This window comes from Apium graveolens, chromosome 4 (genome assembly GCF_009905375.1).
Source record: "Apium graveolens cultivar Ventura chromosome 4, ASM990537v1, whole genome shotgun sequence".
Classification (NCBI taxonomy): domain Eukaryota; kingdom Viridiplantae; phylum Streptophyta; class Magnoliopsida; order Apiales; family Apiaceae; genus Apium; species Apium graveolens.
Window position 1 is genome coordinate 228225958 of NC_133650.1, and position 20696 is coordinate 228246653.

Sequence of the window (20696 nt, forward strand, 5' to 3'; positions counted from 1 at the left end):
TTTATTTCCACTATCTCCTTTTTATACATTAAAAATCAATGGGTCTCACTATTTCACTCACTTTTCTTTCTCTTTTTCACTATTTTATACATATTTCTTAAATTACGTGCCCAAACCAAATTTAAACTATTGACCAGGACGGAGGGAGTAGTTAATTTGTTGGAAGCGGATTCCACAGATTATATATGAGAGGATCTCCACGATACCTCGGATCTTCGTATTTATATATGACCTCCAATTACATCGTTGCAGCTATACCATGTCCTTATTATGTGTTGTCAATATTATTTTTAAGTGTATACAATTTCTGAGAAAAAAATACTAATATTATTACACAGCAAAAATTTCTTGTACTATAATTTATTATATATATAATAGAGCAAATACGGGATTGGGTGAGACAATTTATTCCAAATTACTAATTTACCTCTCAATAATAAATACAAATAATTGTCAAATTTAATACCATGTATTAGTTATACTTAAATCATTATTACTCCTTATTAATAAATATAAATAATTGTCATATTTAATAACATATATTAATTACATGTAACGCATTAGTATTAATAATATTATATATGTTACCATTTATCATTGAATATTAACAATCTATAATTAGATATCTAAAATTTAATAATATTTGCATGTATATATACTAAATTCTTTTTTTTAAGACTTTATATAAAATAAATTTATTTTCAACAAATAAATTTAACATGTTAGCTAATATGAAAATGACAATGTTAGTGTATCAAATATTAAATTCAAGAAATATAATAGATATTCTCTTTGTATATGAATAAAAGAGTGGGTTATGAGGGGGTGTTTATAATAAAGTTGAGATTCTTATTATATCACCAAATTAAATATAAACTAACAAGCCACTGCACTAGATGCGCATGTAGATTGGTTTGAAGATTTTGAATATATATAATAAAATATTAAAATATCAAGTTCATTACAGTTACATTAATATTTTACAATAGTAAGGTGAATCATTTTTCTTACATTAACCAATTTAAAGTTTTTTCCGAGGTATAAGTAAAAGAGTTATTAGATTACTGCAATGGTATGGAAATCGAAAATTTCGCCGATAAATTGCTGCAAGACAACCAAACAATCTATTGAGCAAAATCGGAGCATACAACATTTTTGCCATTTTTGATCAAAATCGGCAATTTTCTGGTCAAAATTTGACGAATCAAACACACAATTTGAGGCTATGAAGAGAAGAAAGGGAAGAATAAATATACTCAGCACCGAGTTGGTGAAGAACGACGATTTTAAATAAAGAAATCAGACGGTTGTCGAATAGAAACTGAAAAGATAAGGGAAGAAGAAGAGAGATGCGTAAAGATGATTAAGACTCTTATTATTTTAATAAATAATACACACAAAATAATGTTATAACTTAATACGGATGTACAAATGCAATTTTACACATCTCAAATATAAATTCTCAATTTTTGATAAACTGTAAATCAGTAGTTCAACCAATTTAGTCCATTTTTTAATTTTCATTACCATTGATTACTAACCTATCTATTAGTATTATATTTAATATGTCGGCTTTCATATCTAATTATTACATTTTCTAATATGGAAAGTAAGACTACCTTATATTCATTGTATTTTGTATCGCTAATTGTACCATGTAAACAACTATAATAACTCTTTAAATAACTCCGCAATATTTCATTATTATGAATTGTAATTATTTTCATGAGATATGTGTGCTTTCATTTGTATTATATTTTGATCGTATATTACGATTTCATTTCCGCATATTCAATTTTTTTTTAGAAAAAACACGTTAAGTACGATATCGATCTCAAGTTCATAAAGAGAGATATTTAGTTAATCGATCCATCATGAAGCAACATGAATATATCGTCGATAATTACAATCAAAATAACATCAATTCACGCACTATAAAACATGCTCGTGCATTGCACGGGCTATAGAGCAAGTACTATATTATAATAGCCGGAATAGAGATAATTTGGTTCAACGGTTTGGTTCAACGATAATTTCTCAATTTTGATTATTACAAAAATAGATAAATAGTGTTATATATCTAATAAACTACTAAATTATTAAACTACTGCTATAATTAGTATACTTATCATATTAAACTACGAATACAACTTATCGTATTATTAAAAGATATAAATAATAGTGTTACATATCTGCTAAAGTACTAAATTGTTAAACTAATAGAAATAGTCTATTTATTCTACTAAATTACGACCACATATTATTCTATTATTTTTATTATAAATTTATAATCATTATATATTTATATAAATATTTTAAAAATATAATATAAATTAATAAATAAAAATTTAAAATATTAATGTATGCTAGTATAAATAAAGATTGAAAGATTATCAACAACTTGATATGTAGACGGAAGAGAGTTATAAGACTGTCGAGCCTTTAACATATGGTTTGATTATGCGGAATTATTGGGCGAAGCGAAAAAGGAGAATCCTACCAAACCGGCTTCATCCGTTCACAATAAAAATTCACATACTCAACGGATTTCACAAATCAGACATATAAAATAGCTTCCATGATTTCCGTTTGAAAAGGTTAAGCTAGGTAGGCAATGTGTCTGTGTAAATTCTCCATAAAAAATTTCTAAAGCTTAGGAGGACATTTAATTTTTCAGATAAGTTTCGAGACAAAATTTAAATTTTTATACGAAGAAGTTATAGCTAGAATATGATCAGAAATATGCTCAAGTTTCTGTGCTATATAGTGACCTGACTTGACGTTGTATGTGCCATTTACATGAGATGATAAGTTGTTGTAAGTACATTTAGATGAGAAATTGTTAAAATTGTAAGTAGTATCATGAGGCCGTTATAAGTCGTACCCGCTATAATTAGTTCTAAAAGTAAAAAACAAAACATATTATCATATACTACTCTCTTATCAAAATTATTTAATAGAGTAACACATATAGAAATTTTATAAAGTAATAAAGAAACTGTGCATTGCACACAATTTATAAACTTAATATATTAACCACAGCAAACCCTGCTGAAACTCTTGTTGAGATATAAGAATAATTATTATGTTAAAATCTCAAAATGTTACGGACGAACTAAACGTGTTTCATATATTATATTTCTGAAACACGCCCTTTTACTTTATAGCTATACTTGTTAGAGATCCTTGTAAGCTAGTCAAGTTGCTTTGCAGTGGTCAAGTTGCTTTGCCACAGCAGCTAGCAATATGTATGAGATCCGTGTTACTTGAAATCCTGTAAAAGATGCTTTGGACGCTGCAACTAAATTTATGTGTGAGATTCTTGTTTGGCTCGTAAAGATGTTTTGTCCATTGCAGCTAGCAACAATGCGTTCCGCTTTGTGTACACTTTATTTGTAATTTGTCACTTCCTGTCAAGTTGTAAAATCACACATTTCCACACCCAACACTGCTTCGATAATTCAAAAATACAAGTGCTGCAGCATAATGTGCCAATGCAGCTATGATCACCATAACATGAAAAATCTGATGACTCTGTCCAGCCAAATCAAACCACCCAGGCCTCCACCTCTCCGGAACCCGGGTAACATAAACCACAGTCCCAATTACATATGAAAATCCCATAGCCATCTCGTAAGCTAATGTCTCATTTCTAAAAGGCTCATTCCAACACACAGTCACAGCATGAACAGCAGGGACCAAGCCAAAACCCCCCATTGCCCCGAAAAGCAAGGCTCTAAATGGACGATATTTGTTTGTTGACATAGCTGGAGAGAGCACTGTCACGACGGTGAAAATGCCAATTACTGTGATGCTGCTAAGGTATATGAGTTGGTAGTGCGGAGAGCATACGAAGATGTAATAAATTGGAGGGAAAAAAGAAGTGATGATCATGACAACGATTCCTACGTAGTCGATTTGAAGTAACAGGGTGTTCAAAGGGTGGGAGTGGCAGCAGAAGAGGTGGCAAATGCTGCTGGAGAGGAGGCAGAACATGGAGCCGAACAGAAACACCAAAAATGGCCATAGTTTGGAAGCGTCCTGTAACAACTCTGTAGTTTTAGTGATCAAATATTTGCATTACAAGCAAAACATACAGAAAACCTAAAGAGGAAAAAGGGAACAAAATATCAATTTTTCTTCTTGTTTTTATGATTTATATCTAATGAATTATATCAAGCGTGTTTTTAGCAATAAATGCAACAAAAGGAGAAAAGTTAAAAAATTTGTCCACAAATATTCTACTGAAAATTTGAAAGTTTGGAGCGTTTATCTTTAGCATCCAGGATGATGCACAAGGGGTAAAGCAACAACAGGCAATAATTTTCTGAATTATGAGAGACATTTACATCTGAGCCTGATGGAGAAAACCTGCAAGATAAAGTTAAAAATTATAAATTGTAAATTTATGATAAGATGCTCAGCAGACATAAATCAATAAATTATTAGTAATCTAGCACCTTCTATGGACCAGTTCAATGAATTATGTGGGTGGTGAATAATTTTATCAATTTATTTATTATATATTATATGAGAGTTTGTTTGGCGTGATGGCAAGTTAGTAACTGTCTACTTGCTATCCGCTAAGCACAACGGTGCAAGTGGCTACTTGTGAGTATCAAATAGGTACCGAATCCTACTCATATAGACAATACAATCACGTGTCTAATTGTTATCGGGTAGGTAATTGGTTTCACAAATATAGGCATTATAGTCAAGTGTCTAGTTCTGATTACTAATACCAATTTGCAAAATAAAGCTGATGCCGAAGAATAGTTTAAACTTTTAAGACATCTGATGAAAAAAAACAAGTAAAATACCAAGAAAATATGGAGATCAAATCGACCACGGAAGACAGATTCATCAACTTTGTAAATGTCAATCCCAGAAACAGTACAAATCCAATCAAATGCCTGCACATGAAATCTCAATAATTTAATTGTATATTCATAGCACACCAACCACCAGCACTAGCGTAGTTACTATCTAAGTAGTATATTTTACAAAATTTTCATTATATATCTAGAGGTGTTCATTCAAGTACAAGCTATTCCAGCCTGCTGCTAGTACTACGAACTGGTGATTTGTATTCCTAAACACGATTATCGGCAGTAGTGTGATTTAGCAAATTGTAGGTATTATAACTGATAAACCTGGTGTGTTGGTTTGTTAAATGCTCTGTTTGCAAACACGGCAGTATTTTTTTCGAGATTCATAAAATTTAAATTTAAACGGACAGAAAACAGTGAAACAGAGACAAGACAAAGAATTGAATTGGTGAGGAATAGTAGTAAAAGAGGGGGGGGTAATTAATATAAACTTACGTCCAAATATTAAGTGTCTCGTTGTGCCACTGAAAAATGCTCAAGAGAGCTTGTTTGAGAGGCCAATTAGCTCTATAATAATTCAGTATAAACTCATTGTCCTTCATGTAATCCGGCAGCTCGTCAAATCTCACCAGTTTGTAGGGTTTCGAATCGGACTCGTGTCGGCTCTGAATCTTCCTCTTCTTCATCTTGATATTATTGATATTAGTGTTTGCAGTAATCAAGTGCATTCTTTGATCATCCATCTCATCGTCATGGGAACAAGTTGTTTTTCTCTGCCAAGAAATCGCCTCACTAGAACTCATAGCTAATGAAAAACACAAGTTGAACTAATTGATATACAGAGAATAGTGAAATGTGTAAATATTGTTAATGATCTGCAACCGTATCAATAATTTAGGAGTAATGCTACGTAACCCAAAACTCGTACCAAAATAATTACAAAATGACGTAACATGACACGTGTTTAAATATAATTTATGAATAAATATGAATGTACGCGGGTCCGTATTATTAGGAGGAAAGTCATCATTTATAAAATATTTAGGAACAATTTTTGTAACAATATTAATTTAGCTTTATAACCTTTTTACTACAAGGATAACAAACTGTAAGCATCCCAAAGAGTGGATCTTGCGGTTGTAAAGAGTTTATCTTAATTTTATGTATTTATTTATTATTTTATTTTTCAAAAAGTTGATCTTTAATTATGTATTAAAGTATTTGAGTAGTTTGGTACTCTATTGACAAATTTTGCAACGGTACGATTTATTCTTAAAAAAATTATAAAAAACATAAACACAATTGTTACTTTGTTAGGTTACCAACTCTGCAACGAATACTGAAATATAGGTGCTGGTGGTTATGAATTTTATTCAATTTATTTACTCCGCAAATTCCACCAATAATTGAAAACTAACGTAATAGTCGATGCGAGACATAACCTGTATATATATTAAAATATTATTTCAAACGAATTTTTTTTATCGGAGCTAAACCGTAACTGTTATCCTTCATTTGAAATATTATTTTAAACAAAATTGTATGTATACAAAAATATTTTTTGAATACGATAAATGATTATTTTAACTTTTCATTAAATTGTCTTACTTTCTTTTCCTTTAATCCTAAATGAATTTTTTTATCATCATCCCCGCCGGAACGGGGATTCTCGCGCGAATGCAGGAGATGCAGGGAATAATTAAAAAATAACTTTATATTTTTAGTATATTTTTAAAAAAACAGTCTACTAATTCGTTATATATAAAAACATTGATTATATCTCATATTTTTAATATCAAATCATATTAAAATTTATTTGTAATGTAAATGAATGACAAATTAAAAAAATATATTATATCATAATGTAAAAAAGTTGATCAATAAAGTTATCAATTGTTTTTAAATTATTATATTTTTTTAAATATTGTTTTTATAAAAAATTATTTAATAAAATATATATATAAATATATAAAATGTTATCGGGGTTGACTAAGAGAATTTTTAAATGTGAAGTGAGTGAAAAAATATGAAGCGGTGACATTTTTAAAATTTTACAATAAAACTACAAAAATTAAATAAAAAAGACACGTAAATAATATAAACTAATATTTTATTTACTCGAAAATTAAAGTAATAAAAAATTGTTAAAAAAAAGGATGTAGCTCATCTAATATAAAATTTAATGTAAGCTCAAGAATATATGTAGCATAGTGGTAGTGACATGAAGTTTTTGAGTAGGAGATTTGGATTTAGTATATACAACAATATACCTATTTTTAACAAAAATTATGTGAGAAATGACATTTTTATAATTTTTCAACATAAAAGGACAATATTGTAATTTTACCGTCATTAAAATGTCTCAATTTATCCCTAATCTTCTTTTAATATATAGAAGGAGATATAATAAAAGTTAAACTACAAAAATTAAAAAAATGGCGTTAAATAAATAATGTAAAATAACAATTTATTTACTCTAAAATTAAAATAATGAAAATCTAATAAGATTTTTAAAAAAGACATAATGAGAGACAAGTATCATAATGGTAGTGACATGTACCTTAAGAATAATAATAGTGACATGTACCTTGAGAAAGAATGTTGTTGGTTCGAATCTCCTTGTATACACAAGTTAAAAGGGTAAACTGGTAATTTTACGGTCATTAAAATGATTGACCTTTAATATATAGTGATGATATAAAAAATTCTTTAGTTTGGTTATTTAAAAATCGGAAGCACCAAAATCTAACTATCAAACTCAGCGCCATTTCGTATATAGACAGCCATCCGTGGATTTTATTCAATATTTCGCAGATAACATTTGCAAATTTTCTTTCATGTATGTATCGGAAGAATCGCCAAACAAAGCTCAATACTAATAAGCAGAAGTTCATCGAATTTAGAATACAATATTTATGGCATGACTGCTGTATGCATCGATGTCCTTTTGTACGCTTGTATGCGATGATTTATGCAAGAACACACAAGCAATACAGCCCCAGGCCCATCCTATGCTAATCAAGTTACAAATGTTGAAACTGAGTTTCAACAATAGCTCAGACAAGGAAACACACCAACACCCGGGTAAACATATTTTATGAACTTGTCCAAAATATCTTAGCAACAGGGAAGACATAATCCTATCAATTAAGGAAAGCATCGGGGCTCCTTTCAACTCCCAACCAGCAACTCCTTTTGCCAGCAACTCCTTTTGCTTCTAAAGGGCCTCGCATAGGTGAAGAGCATTACAACATGGAAATTGCATCAAGTGTAGTATATGAATGTATCCTGTAGGTTTAACATAAGGTAAAAACCTGCTTATTGAGAAAAAGTAAGCTGATTCAAACGTATTGCAAACTGGGGGCAACACTTGCATACAATGATACAACCCCGGGGGATTATTTAAAATTCATATATACAATGGTGTCAAATTCAGCCTTTGAAAACCCCCAGTTCCTCCAGTAAATTACGCATGTCAGTACTCCTGCAACCTTCATTTGCCTGCACAATGTTTGGGCTATCAACTGGTACAACATCTGCAAGGGGATAGCTCCTGTTGGCATGAAGTTGATTGCTAGTGCCACAGCTTACTCCCTTCAATATTACAGACTTGTTTATACCACCAATCAACCCCTCAATATCAGTATCGCCACTTTCTCCAACAAAGACGGCCATATTTGACAAGTCCATACCCCATCGAAGATATAAATACCTAAAAAGTTTCACCAATATATTTGAATGACATAAGAAAACTTAGGGGAATGGAACGGGCGGAGGAAAAGAACATTAGAGCTCATTGTAATTATTAACAAATTAACAAATGCTTATGTTGTAAACATATCTATTTTACAAACTAATTTCACAAGCATACAAATTGTATTTCCTTTTTGCTAATTGAATACAGTACTGGTTTAAACCTTCACATCAAACAAGCATGTGAATATTGCCCAAAAAGTTTGGTACATGGAAAGGACCTTATGTCATGGTTGGAAGGCTGATCAAATATTAAGATAATTAATTATGCACTAAAAAGTATCCAAAGGTTAACATGAAAGTGAAGCTATAGAAAGAGAGATGGTAAACATGGAATCCTGAAAATAAACAGATAATCATGCCAAAAGAGACAGCTCTAAGAATTATACCTGAGGGCCTGAGAGCGAGATCCAAGAACTGGAATAACATTTATTTTCCTCCCATTCTGACAATAAATAACATGACAACGGAGAGCATGTATTCTCATTAACTTCCTAATTTCCTTAACAGGAGGAACCTGCAAACATGTGTAACAACACAAAGAATAACATGCACAAGATATTAATTGTTGCAAAGTTGGATTAGATGCCAGAAATAAGATGTATAGAGTTTTAAAAAGATATAATTAATAACAAATAAACACAATGTTCCATTTGCTATAAAATTTAAAGGAAAAAAAAAGAAGATGTTTTCATACCAGTTCCGGCTTCCTAACTTTAAAGGCATAACAATAGTCCGTTGAAATCTTTTCATCTTCTGTAACCACTTGTTTTCCATCATCTCCCTTGTCAACAATAGAAGCAGCCCAACGAGCCAAAGTTTTTCTCAACCCTTCTCCACCCCAACGGTACTCGATGTGTGAATGATAATACAAATCAACAACAAATGGATTCTCTTCAGATTGAGGAGATGAATAATAGAGATCTGCACCACTATTGCAGATATAAGCATCGAAATCAGTTGGGCTTACACCCTCTGAGACCAGAAAAGAATGTACTTCTGACATTGTAAAAGATGTAGCCAAGATGAATCCTATTAAACCTTCAGTCCTCTCTTTTTCCACAGCTGCAAATATCATTCTAACACTCTCAAAAAGATCTGCAATAGCGTCAGAATCTACAGCAATCACAAAGATATACTTCCTCCTCCTCAAAGACGGGAACTTTCCAGACCCTGTATTCAGATCCCCTTTCTCTGTAGATCCTGGTTTTTGTGTCCCCTTCATGCCACCCTTTGACAATGTCATAACAGCAGTTTCCAATCTACTCTTTTGATCTTCTGGGTTGACAGAATACTCATCAGTTCCTCTACCATCATTCCTCTCACCGTCCAAAGAAAACTTCAAATTCAGAGATATATCCTGTATATCTCTTAAAGAATCACTTGGTGATTCCGACTCTGAATTTTCATCATCATCATCATCGTCAGTTTTTAGCCATCGTGGTTGTCTTGGTTTGCAAGCTGCTATTTTAGACAGATATGTTTTGCAATGTGCTGGCCACGAAAAGAGGTGAATATTTTTCAATCCATTATGTCGGCATTTTGCCCAAAGTTGCTTTTCAGACACCAGTTTCAAAAGGGCATCAGAAATAGATTGCTGATCATGGGGATCGATGAGAAGTCCATTATCAAGCACCTGAAACAATGATGGTTAGATTTCTTAATTTTAATCCTCATATACTTAGCAGGCAACAGTTATTGATCACTTCAGATTATAAATCAAGGAACCAAGCAGATACCCGGTTAATATCAACTGGACCTCCATTTTTTGTGGCCACCATGGGCAAACCATGAGCTGCCGCCTGCGAGAGAAACAAGTTACTGCAGCATATACTGAAATTGATTACCGGCGAGAGAAACAAGTTACTGCAGCATATACTGAAATTGATTACCGAAAGCAAGAGCTTGTAGGAAAGACATGTTACCTCAATAAGAGTGAGCCCAAACGGCTCAATGAATGCAGGATTTATAAAAACACCCTGTGCAAAAGAGAGGACAGAAATTAAGAATCCAACACAATGTATCAAACAAGGAAGGGCTTAAACACGCATCAAAAAACAAACAGCGAACTATTCTAAACCTAAGACTACAAACTGTGCTCAAAACATACAAGTCGAAGTTCAGAACTCTCAAATAAGGAAATGTCAGAAACAAAACTTTTTCTGCAGAAGGCAGTTTCCTGAATGCTATTTCGGCTTCTCTACTTAACATAATACACATTAATTTTTTTTAATTAATTAAATTGACATGGCCCTGAACTTTATCAGCAGAAGGTTATTTCCTGAATGCTACTTCTTCTCTACTTAACAGGACCCAAGTTACATTTTTTACAAACCCAGATGCCTTTCAATGTCAAACTCTGTATGGAATGCTTATTTGGTACCTTTGTTCTTGCTGCTAAACGATATATGTCTGGGACATCAGCCTGCTTGTGGTGCTTAGGATATGCTACTTGACCATAGAGATCATACTTATCAATCAGCTTTAATATTGAGAGTAGAACAGAAGCACTTGTGCTTGACATTTCATCAACATTATCCCGGTTACCCATTATCAGCGTCTGCACAATGGAGAAAATTATTGCATTATCAAAATCAGATTCTTAACTTTTCTATATGCAATAGGTCACTCGGACTTACAAGATTAGCAAGCTCCTGCAGTGGACGACACTCTCCAAATGCTTTAACCAAAGTTGTAAGATTCTTTTTAGGATCTGGTCTAGCAAGGGCTAGTATCATTGGCTTCCGTGGATTCGTAAAGAAGCGCATTATCTGGAAAGTTAAAATAGGGTCAAATATAGTGGAGCAAAAATTGATCAACTAGCAAGTGTTATAGCAAATTGTCTATTGGTCTAGAAGCCTTCAACACACAGGTTCCGCTGTGCGCAGGAAGGAGACCACATAAACTAGTTCACGGCTGGGACAAAATCCAAAAGGTAAGATTTTAACCATAAATCGGAAAATAGTTTTGTTTTCCTTTAAAAAACTACTCCCTCTGTCCCTCTCATTTGTTTACACTTTCCTTTTTGGGATGTCTCTTCCAATTATTTACATTTCAAAATTTTCCAAATATAGTAAAGTTTTTATAATTTTTAAAATAACTACATCCACTACTTCTATCCACTATATCCACTTTATACATATAATATAATCGGTCCCACTACTTTACTCACTTTTTAACTTTCCTCCACTAATTTATCATTTTTCTTAAACTCCGTGCCCAACCCAAATGTAAACATTTGGGAGGGACGGAGGGAGTATGTTTTCTCTCTGTAGTGCAGAATAAAACTTTGAGATTACAGAATAAGGAGAAATGGACAAAAATTAATTGAGATGAACAAAATGACTTGAAACAACAATACTACCTCAGTCCAAATAGGTGGGTCTGGGGAGGCTTGGTGATCTTCGCTTTCTTCTGTTTCACCATCAATATCACCATCATGAGGGACAATATGATGGAATTCCATCCCTGGAGGAATCACCTGCACAACATGAAGATCCTTAACAACGCTTACAGGTAATGGCAAGAAATTGGATAAACAGAAACCGTCTAGTTAATCATAATTCATAACCATATCCAAAAATGGAAAATTTAGTTTCAGATTGCAAACGAACAATTCAAAATCCTGCATAAGGATGCCCCCATGGTTGGAAGAAGGAAGTGACAGAGGAGCACAGGACCACCTCCCACCACTAAAATCTAGTACTAATGTCAGCTGTTATATGTTAGCCCAGCTGCTTTAGCCATTTACCCCTTATTTCTCCGGTCTTTGAAATATATAGTGCTATTTTATCGCCTATTAATTTGTATCTGGTTTTGCTTTCTTTACTTCCCCTATTTTCATTTATATTTCTTCGTTTCTTCTCTTTCTATATGTTTATTCTGATTTTCTTGCATACTTTAGTATTTAAATTTAAAAAGCTTAGGAATACCTTCTTTGTACTGCAACAGGCTGTGTCATTAAATTTCAGCATAAAATAAACAACATTCTACAATTTCTCCTATAATTTTGTACCCAAGTTCTACTTAAACATTGTTTAAGATATAATGTATTGATATCTTTTGTTTGAAATTAATTAAAATTCATTTATGTAGTCATATGAATATAACTTCAATCTTTATGGTAATTGTTTATAAACAAAAACAATCATTAAAACTAATATGATTAAGAAAACACTTCGATTTAGAGAATAAGGAACCTGAGATTCATTGGCAGCAAAACTTATTTTAATTGTCGTAAATATAAAACCCAGATAGCTGCTGAACACTGTATTTATATATAGGTAAATGTACATGCATACACATATCTTTTCATAAATAATAAATACATAATTGCACAGTCCGGCACAATCGAAAACATTCTCAGATATAATACATATACATAATTGTGGACTGCACAAACTATTGTTGAAGAACACGGTGTTTTTTTTTTGCTAAATAAAGAACACGGTGTTTTACATGTGCACAACTCTATGTTTAGCTGCAAAATACAGTAATTTGTATAAAGTTACATTCAATCGAAGACTCTTTGTTAAAAATCTTAGAGTGACTCAGCCAATCCAGTTGACTGAAATATCTCGTGTAATTTCAATACAAACTATAAAGCCTAGTTCAGAGAACTGCTATCACAGCTGTATTTCTACCACACAATGATGTGAGTTCAGCTACAGAACTTTCCAATCTCAAGGTAAATCTCATGTTCCTTGTTCTTCTAAATTTATTCATTAATTTATAGCATAAATACAACTTGTTTTCTAAAACCTCCACTAGTATATAGAACCCAACTTCAGCTTAGATTTCAATAAAGAGTTTATATTTGGTATAATTTTTTTTTATTTGTTCTGATTAATTGAGGTTTATTTATAACATTAGAGACAATTATTGTTATAATTAAAGGAGTTATTTATACAGATCATGAACAGTCACTATCATTAAATTATAATTTATTTTAATGCATTAAATTAATTAAATATAACAATATAAATTAGTATTTTGTTATATCTGGTAAGTAGAATATAAGATTCTTTTCATATATTACTTCGCCAAGTGGCCAGGATCCCTTCCCTTGTAATCTAGTTCCACATTTGGCAATATATAACTGACTACGCTTCAGATATGAATTAAGAACATAAATTATTTGGCTCTGTTCAAGATTTTTCTTCAGCAATGCAGTATGATTTAAACAGGCAGCAGATGAATCATAAATATGATAAGAATAGTGACCAGGACCTACTTTATGACAAGGTAAGGTAACAGATGATTCATATAGTCACAAGCACATAACTTTCGTTACCATTTTTACGAGGCAATTGAGTGTTAAGATAGATGCTAAAGTAATGTCACGGTACTTACAGACATACGGGGCATGAACCTGCCATAGCAGCTCACATTCCGCCTGATTCTTGCTCGTAGTTTACGCTCTAATATCGGATCAAAACCATCATACAAGCGCCATTGCTCCTCAATCTCCTGTCTGGTACTAGTTATAACTATTTCAGAGGCATCAAGGGCTAACTCCTCTGCCTCAATCCTCCGCATAATTTTATATGTTGAGTTAATCTCATCTCTTGATAATCGACCTTGTCTTAAAAGTTGTTCCATTTTATCTCGACCAAGGGAATGGCCAGTAAAAAGCATGGGAACATTTAGAGCCCCAGATAGTAGAGATGCAGAGTCACCTGCATCTGCATAATGCCCATGGATGGCTACAGGCCAGACTGGATTACCACCTCCGATTTGTTCGCCAAGAACTTTAGACATCTGCAATATGTGGTTAAGTGCACCATCAACAAATTCATGAACATGGGGCCACAGAAGTTCTTTCGCAATATATTTATCTTTTGGACCAAATGGAATGCGAACAATGTAAGCACCACTACTCTCCCCCATTTCACCCATAAAATCTTCCGAGTCTCTTGGGGGAAGCATCTCCGTAGGTTCAGCATAACTATAATCTAAATCTGGAGATGATACTTGCCTAGTCAACAAATCGACCCGATAAACACCTGGCATTGAGCCTAAAGCTCTGGCAAGTTCAACAACATACTTAACCTGGGACAGACAAGATACAATCAGCCAATATCCTCTAAAGGTATATGAATGAATCAAAAAATTCATGTACTCATCAATCTTTTAAGATCTTATACCAAAATAAAAATTACCTGTCCACCAGTATCCGAATCACGACCAAGTTCCATATTTTCACCTCGTATTAGACCATGCAGGCTGCAAAAATTAAAAAAAAAAATAGTAGACAAACTGCATGTCATATACTATGTAACAATTAGATTATATATCCAGAAAATAGTATATAATATATACCGTCTAATATGATATTCTGAACAAAACAAAATCAATAACACTGCAAGTTCAATTATTTGCATTCCTGTTAAATGATGGACCCTGCTTATATTTATCTGTTTTAAGGATCTAAGGAGAAATATTTTCATACGAAAGATTCTTCGAATCTTAATAGTACGGAAAAAGTTCATCATGTACCTTATTAACACGATGTACATCTTTTTCCCCTTTTGCTGATTAGCAAATGCCTCCATTGTATCGACAGAACTAATTCTAGGCAATCGACCTCTAGTGCTCTCACCATGTGCAGACACATCACCTTTCTCACCTTCCGACAAGTCTTCAGACATATCAGCAACTGCTTCTCTACGACCCTTTTCACGTTCCATGTGACGTTTGGACAGCCTCTGGGCTTCCTTTTCCTCAAGCTACACATAACCATGAATTATTATTATCCCTTGTATAAAACTTCCAAAAAGTGATAGCTAAGCAGAAAAAATCAGTATGTACTAATTAAAAACAGATTTCGGAGAACTAGTTACATGCTTAATATATTAAATCTTTCTCCAGCAGTACCACTATTACAATATTACAAATTTTCAGTGTACAAAGTAATCAAACAAATGTAAAACGCATAAAAGTACAACCACAACCGTTTATTCAATGGCATAGACCTAAGGTAATTTAGGGTTGCGATGCAATACACATATACTATACACTTGATCATCTGAGTAGTATTCATTTGTTGAAAACAAAGCCCTTAATACTCATTTTTCCATCAAATCATGATCCAAACGAATCTAAACATATTTGTAACCATCAAACTCACAACTTAGAGGTTTTTAGTCATAAAATTGCAACATACATTCATATTTAAATCGGAAGTACTGTAACAGATATATATATATATAGAGAGAGAGAGAGAGGAATCACCAATCTCTTCTGGCGAGCCAAATTCCAAATCCTCCAGCACATATTCTCCAATCTAGTGTTCCTCTCCTGAGGACTCCTCGTTGCTTGTGCCTATACATCATCACGAATATTCATCATCAAATCTGATAATCTTCAATACTCAACTATACAAATACAATTTTACATAAATGAATATTCCCTGGACAAGAGAGTTCAATATTTTATCCAGTTACAAAAAAATACTGTCTATACAGAAAAATAAGTTATCTAGATTGTCGATTATTATTTGATGTAAATTAGTAATTGCGATGCGTATACATAACACTAACTAGTGATTTACATCCAAATCACCGTTCTCAGTTCTCGTTTTAAGTTTGTTATCGCTGCATCGAAACAGAGAGAGAGGGGGGGAGAGAAAGAGAGTGAGAGAGAGAGAGGAGAGAGTGGGAGCGGGAGAGAGGGGGAGAGAGAGAGAGAGAGAGGCATACACGAATCCAGGAGCGATGAAGATCAGTTTCATCAAAACCAATGACATTATCAACAAAGTAACGAGTAGGACTGAATCTTCCCCTTTCTCTCAACAACAATGATGATTTGGCATCCTCTAATCCTGGCCCTGAATCTAATATCGCCTCCAGGTAACTGTTTATCCAGTCATTTCCCGCCATCACCACCGACTTCTTGTTCTTGGTCTGTAAATATCTGTGTATATCAACACAGGTAATTGATGATACAAAAAGTATCTGTATATTGTGTGTGTGTGGGAGATGATTGTGGCGAGAATTCTGCGAACCAGAAAATTTAGGGGACTAGTAATAAGTGAGAGAGAGTGTAGTAGAACCGATATATGAATTAATTTCTTATTTCTTAATTTTATCTTCTCATTTACATAATTACATTGCACAGGCAGCACGCTATTTGTTGATTTATTTGTACAGTTATAGTAGATAATAACAAAAAAATTGCTGAATTTTCGATAAGTGAAAATAGGTGATTGGCGATTTTTTTTTAAGCCACGCGGTCGAAGGGATTGTTGGTTTTGTACTCGCTTTGTGTTTGCAGCACGTGTCCCGTGAGGAGGTGATGCGCCAGTTAACTGATTTCACTTTCACATGGTAAAATGACAGTGAACTAGTGTAAGCAGCCTGCGAGTGTGTATTTTATTACTAGTTGTTTGTTGTTACCCCCATTTTGTACTGTTATGATTAATACAGTGAATGAAAGAATATACAGGTTTATTCTTGTAATATGCTCTGTTATGTCGATCGATAATATTGCACCTTGCTTTCTCTCTCCCTGTGGGTACTTGATTTAGGTAAGGTTAGAATGGTCCAAGATCATTTTTTTTTCTATTTTTTTTTCTTGACTAATTAAGTTAATATGTTTTGTTATTAGGAGAGATGTCCTATACCCTAAACTATAATTTTACATTTATGTTTTCTGTACAAACAAGGTAATATATATCATGACAGAAGAAAAAGGTAATATATCATTAGTGTTAGAAATATATTATGATAACTATATAATGGATATGTGAGAAAGAGAGAGATTAAGAAGAGAATATTGTATTCATTCAAGTGTATTCTCAAGCTTAATTTTGGCACCTATTTATAGGTGAATAGATGGATATTACAAGATATATGAAAGGCCAAAGAGTATGATTTATATGAACTAGAAAGTTAAGAGTTCTATTCTAGAAAATTCTAAGAACATCCATATTATAACACCCCCCTTGGATGTCCAATTTTCAATAATCGTGCATCGTTACAACCTTTCTAGGAAAAAACCCTTTTGGGAAAAAAATCTTAGTAAAGGAAAAAGAGTACATCGATTTTGAAAACTTATTTAAGGGCTCTGATACGACGTATCCCTATCTTGTGTACCAATCTTTCATAACGCATCCCTATCTTGTGTACCAATCTTGCATAAATTGTTGGCGGTAATGACTTGGTAAATAGATCTACAAGATTGTCACTTGAGCGAATCTGTTGAACTTTAATTTCTCCATTTTCTTGAAGCTCATGTGTGAAGAAAAACTTCGGTGATATGTGTTTAGTTTTATCTCCCCCTTAGATGACTCATAAGAACAACATGCCTCGTTAAAACCTCATTTTGACATGATTATGAATATCAACATAGATCTCGAAGTCTGCACATCCTGATCATGTGTACTAGTTTCTCGAATGAAGTGGTAGGAAATGCCTTTGTGAAGAAATTTGCTGGATTCCTTTAATCATCATTCTTTTTATGTGATGTTGCCTCGTTAAAAATTGCCTGCAACAATTAAATTCATAGCAAAAGAAAATCTCCACTATAATTTATTCAATTTTTGATTCCCTATCACTTTTCGCCTGCAAAATTAGTTAGAACTTTATAGAATAGGTTAGTGGAGATTGAATAAAATTATCATTTTGTAACTTTAAGATTAACACGCCCTTAGAGCGAGCGATCCCTTAACAATAAACACTAACCGAAAGCAGAGTCTTGTTTTATATAATAAATTTATAATTATGTCAAAACATGTATAAAACATGTTTTAGTTTACTTAGATACGATACATCAGGACCGAGAATTTCTTTCAAGTGTTCACAAAAGTTAGTGTACTATTGTGTATATATAATACATCATTCATCCAAGAGAAATTCCTTTTAATATATACACCAAGAAACACTTTATCACATAATATAGCATGGAGTATTTTTATTATGAAGTGCAACTCAATTCAATGTTAACTAGAAACACATTCTAGTTTCCATCTGCTCTGGCCAGAGACTTTAAGAGTTGTCCTTAATATTTTGTGAAATAATTTTATATCGGATTGTTGGTCCAAATCCCCTTTTCTCATTTGAGGAGGGTATGTTCTCGAGAATTTATTGTACTGCTTCCGACAATTAAGATCCTTCCGGGATAATCATTGCCAAGTGGGTCATATATAGAACTTAAATTACATCACTAACATATGGTGAGATTAATCAAATAATCGTATCCACCACAAGATACTATTTCTCTTCATAACATATACAAGGTCAACTACGATTATCTGAGCTTTACATTCATAAATTTTATTTTGTTTCACACAAATAATCATCTATATTCCACTGACTTGACACCTTTAGGTGTGTAAACTGCAGTTTCAAAAAGAAAATTTCTCTATATTTAAGAGAAAATGATTCGTAGGGTACACTATTTGCACAACTTCAGGTGTGGAAGGACTATCAGTCCAAATAAATTTTCTTTATAATTGCCTCAATTATATCTTTTATTCTTTGACCAATTTTGTCAATATTTTCTAACAAATTCTGCTTCATGATCCTCATTATTACCGATAACCTTAAGTCCTATAAATATTATCGACGTCGATTCGATTAATGGTTCCACTTTATTCTAGACAAGACATAATATATCGAGATCTCAATATTTTTCATTACTTTTGTTCTCTTTAGTTTGTCATGTCTATAATCTCTTCCTGAGATTCTTCAAAAGCCATCATCAATTATTTCTTCTTTTCACTTTTTTTTCTTGTATAAGATATGGAACCAACTTGCCTATCACGCTTCAGGCATTCTTTAGACATAGTAGTATCTTGAGGTTGTCATTCTGTGACATTAATATTATTGGAGCATATGTAGTCGGTGTATGTGACACAATCACTATTTCTGGTCATCAAATATATAAATGAATTATCTTATGAACTTCTGGTTCATATTAACATCCTTTTTAGGATCAAGATGAGATAACGATAATTCATTCTCATAAAAATATTCACCGACTATTTATTTTCTCCCCGTGATTTCAATCAAGTCATAAAGAAATATACTTATGAGTTCAATAATATATATCCAATGGTGGAATCGATCTTACTATCGTGGTGGAAAATCTATGATGACCAAATTTGTTTATGACGAGGAGGAAATATGAAAACTTGTTTATATGATGCGAATTATTATATAATTGATACAAAATACTCAACAATTTTCACGTAAAAGATAATACTTATTGTGAGATTCACCAGCATTATATAATCACATATTCTAAACAATAAATTTCGCATACTTCAGGCTGCGAGTTGATAAAACTTGGTATATAAAAATATCTCGTTGTACTATATCTTTGTTGGTGATTAATTATGCCTTTCAAACAAATAACATATTTATCACTGAGAAGAATTTGCAGGTTCTTCAACAAAAGTTCATATAAATTTCAATTATTATTCGCATCTTTATTAAATTGATGGTTTGGCTGGTAATGTCCAGCTATAAAGTTATCAGTAAACTTTTGGTTTACTTCAAAATCAATTACAGTAATTTTATAAAAAAAATATTCTTCAATTTTCCGGGTGAGTACGATTACATCAATAATATACATACCCTTTTGGGTAAAATATATTTAAGAATAATATGATAAAATGTACATATTCTTCAGGAGTCTTATACATGCTCTTCAGGAGCCTTATATTTAGAAAAATTTATAATGAGTCATTATATATAATACTCCCCCTTTGAATGACTTATATTAGATATTAAGTATTGATATTAGTCATCTTTATCTCATTTAAGAGAAATATTTCTTATACACATGGTAAGAATACGATTAAAAGTGTTTGTAGTATCATGACTATTGCTATAGGCATGATCGATATCCTTTGATTTTCTAATTTTGTCATATATACTCTAAGGAATGGAAGGGTGTAACTTGTTGCAATACATAATCTTTCTATCAATAATTCAAATTTAATAAATTACAATTAGTCACAATATCAACTTATGATTGTAACAAACCAATTTCATAACACCGTATTTGCAGGATACTATTTAATATATATATATATATATATATATATATATTCTACTAAATTCTATTATATCCAAATATCACATTATTCTTTATATAGATCCATCCTCC

The 20696-nt window shown here is 32.3% G+C and overlaps 2 protein-coding genes across 3 annotated transcripts; both read right to left on the reverse strand.

Moving 5' to 3' along the window:
* Window positions 1-3017: 3017 nt before the first annotated feature.
* Window positions 3018-5673, reverse strand: LOC141720670 (heptahelical transmembrane protein 1-like). Of its 2 annotated transcripts, XM_074523213.1 has the most exons (4): window positions 5325-5673; window positions 4821-4913; window positions 4350-4371; window positions 3018-4041 (listed from the first exon to the last, which is right to left on the reverse strand). In XM_074523213.1, exons 1-4 carry the CDS (start codon window positions 5630-5632, stop codon window positions 3427-3429), a joined length of 1038 nt encoding a protein of 345 aa, XP_074379314.1. In that variant the 5' UTR covers window positions 5633-5673; the 3' UTR covers window positions 3018-3426. The 2 variants fall into 2 exon arrangements, with proteins under 2 accessions (XP_074379314.1, XP_074379315.1); XM_074523214.1 differs by lacking the exon at window positions 4821-4913.
* Window positions 5674-7673: 2000 nt separating this feature from the next.
* On the reverse strand, window positions 7674-16667 carry LOC141720671 (putative sucrose-phosphate synthase 1). The gene is made up of 13 exons (XM_074523215.1): window positions 16283-16667; window positions 15816-15905; window positions 15081-15310; window positions 14744-14807; window positions 13935-14633; window positions 11947-12063; window positions 11222-11353; window positions 10966-11142; window positions 10508-10561; window positions 10322-10384; window positions 9280-10218; window positions 8972-9099; window positions 7674-8541 (listed from the first exon to the last, which is right to left on the reverse strand). The coding sequence occupies exons 1-13, from the start codon at window positions 16460-16462 to the stop codon at window positions 8262-8264; spliced, it is 3153 nt and encodes a 1050-aa protein (XP_074379316.1). The 5' UTR covers window positions 16463-16667; the 3' UTR covers window positions 7674-8261.
* Between the last annotated feature and the right edge of the window lie 4029 nt (window positions 16668-20696).

Coding starts and splice junctions, on each gene's coding strand:
- LOC141720671 (XM_074523215.1), bottom strand. CDS start 16,462: ATGGCGGGAAATGACTGGATAAACAGTTACCTGGAGGCGATATTAGAT. Junction 15,906..16,282: donor TTCATCGCTCCTGGATTCGT/GTATGCCTCTCT, acceptor GATGATGTATAG/GCACAAGCAACGAGGAGTCC. Junction 10,219..10,321: donor GTCCAGTTGATATTAACCGG/GTATCTGCTTGG, acceptor TCATTGTTTCAG/GTGCTTGATAATGGACTTCT.
- LOC141720670 (XM_074523213.1), bottom strand. CDS start 5,632: ATGAGTTCTAGTGAGGCGATTTCTTGGCAGAGAAAAACAACTTGTTCC. Junction 4,372..4,820: donor TTGATCTCCATATTTTCTTG/GTATTTTACTTG, acceptor TTTATCTTGCAG/GTTTTCTCCATCAGGCTCAG. Junction 4,042..4,349: donor TTTCTCCATCAGGCTCAGAT/GTAAATGTCTCT, acceptor GAGTTGTTACAG/GACGCTTCCAAACTATGGCC.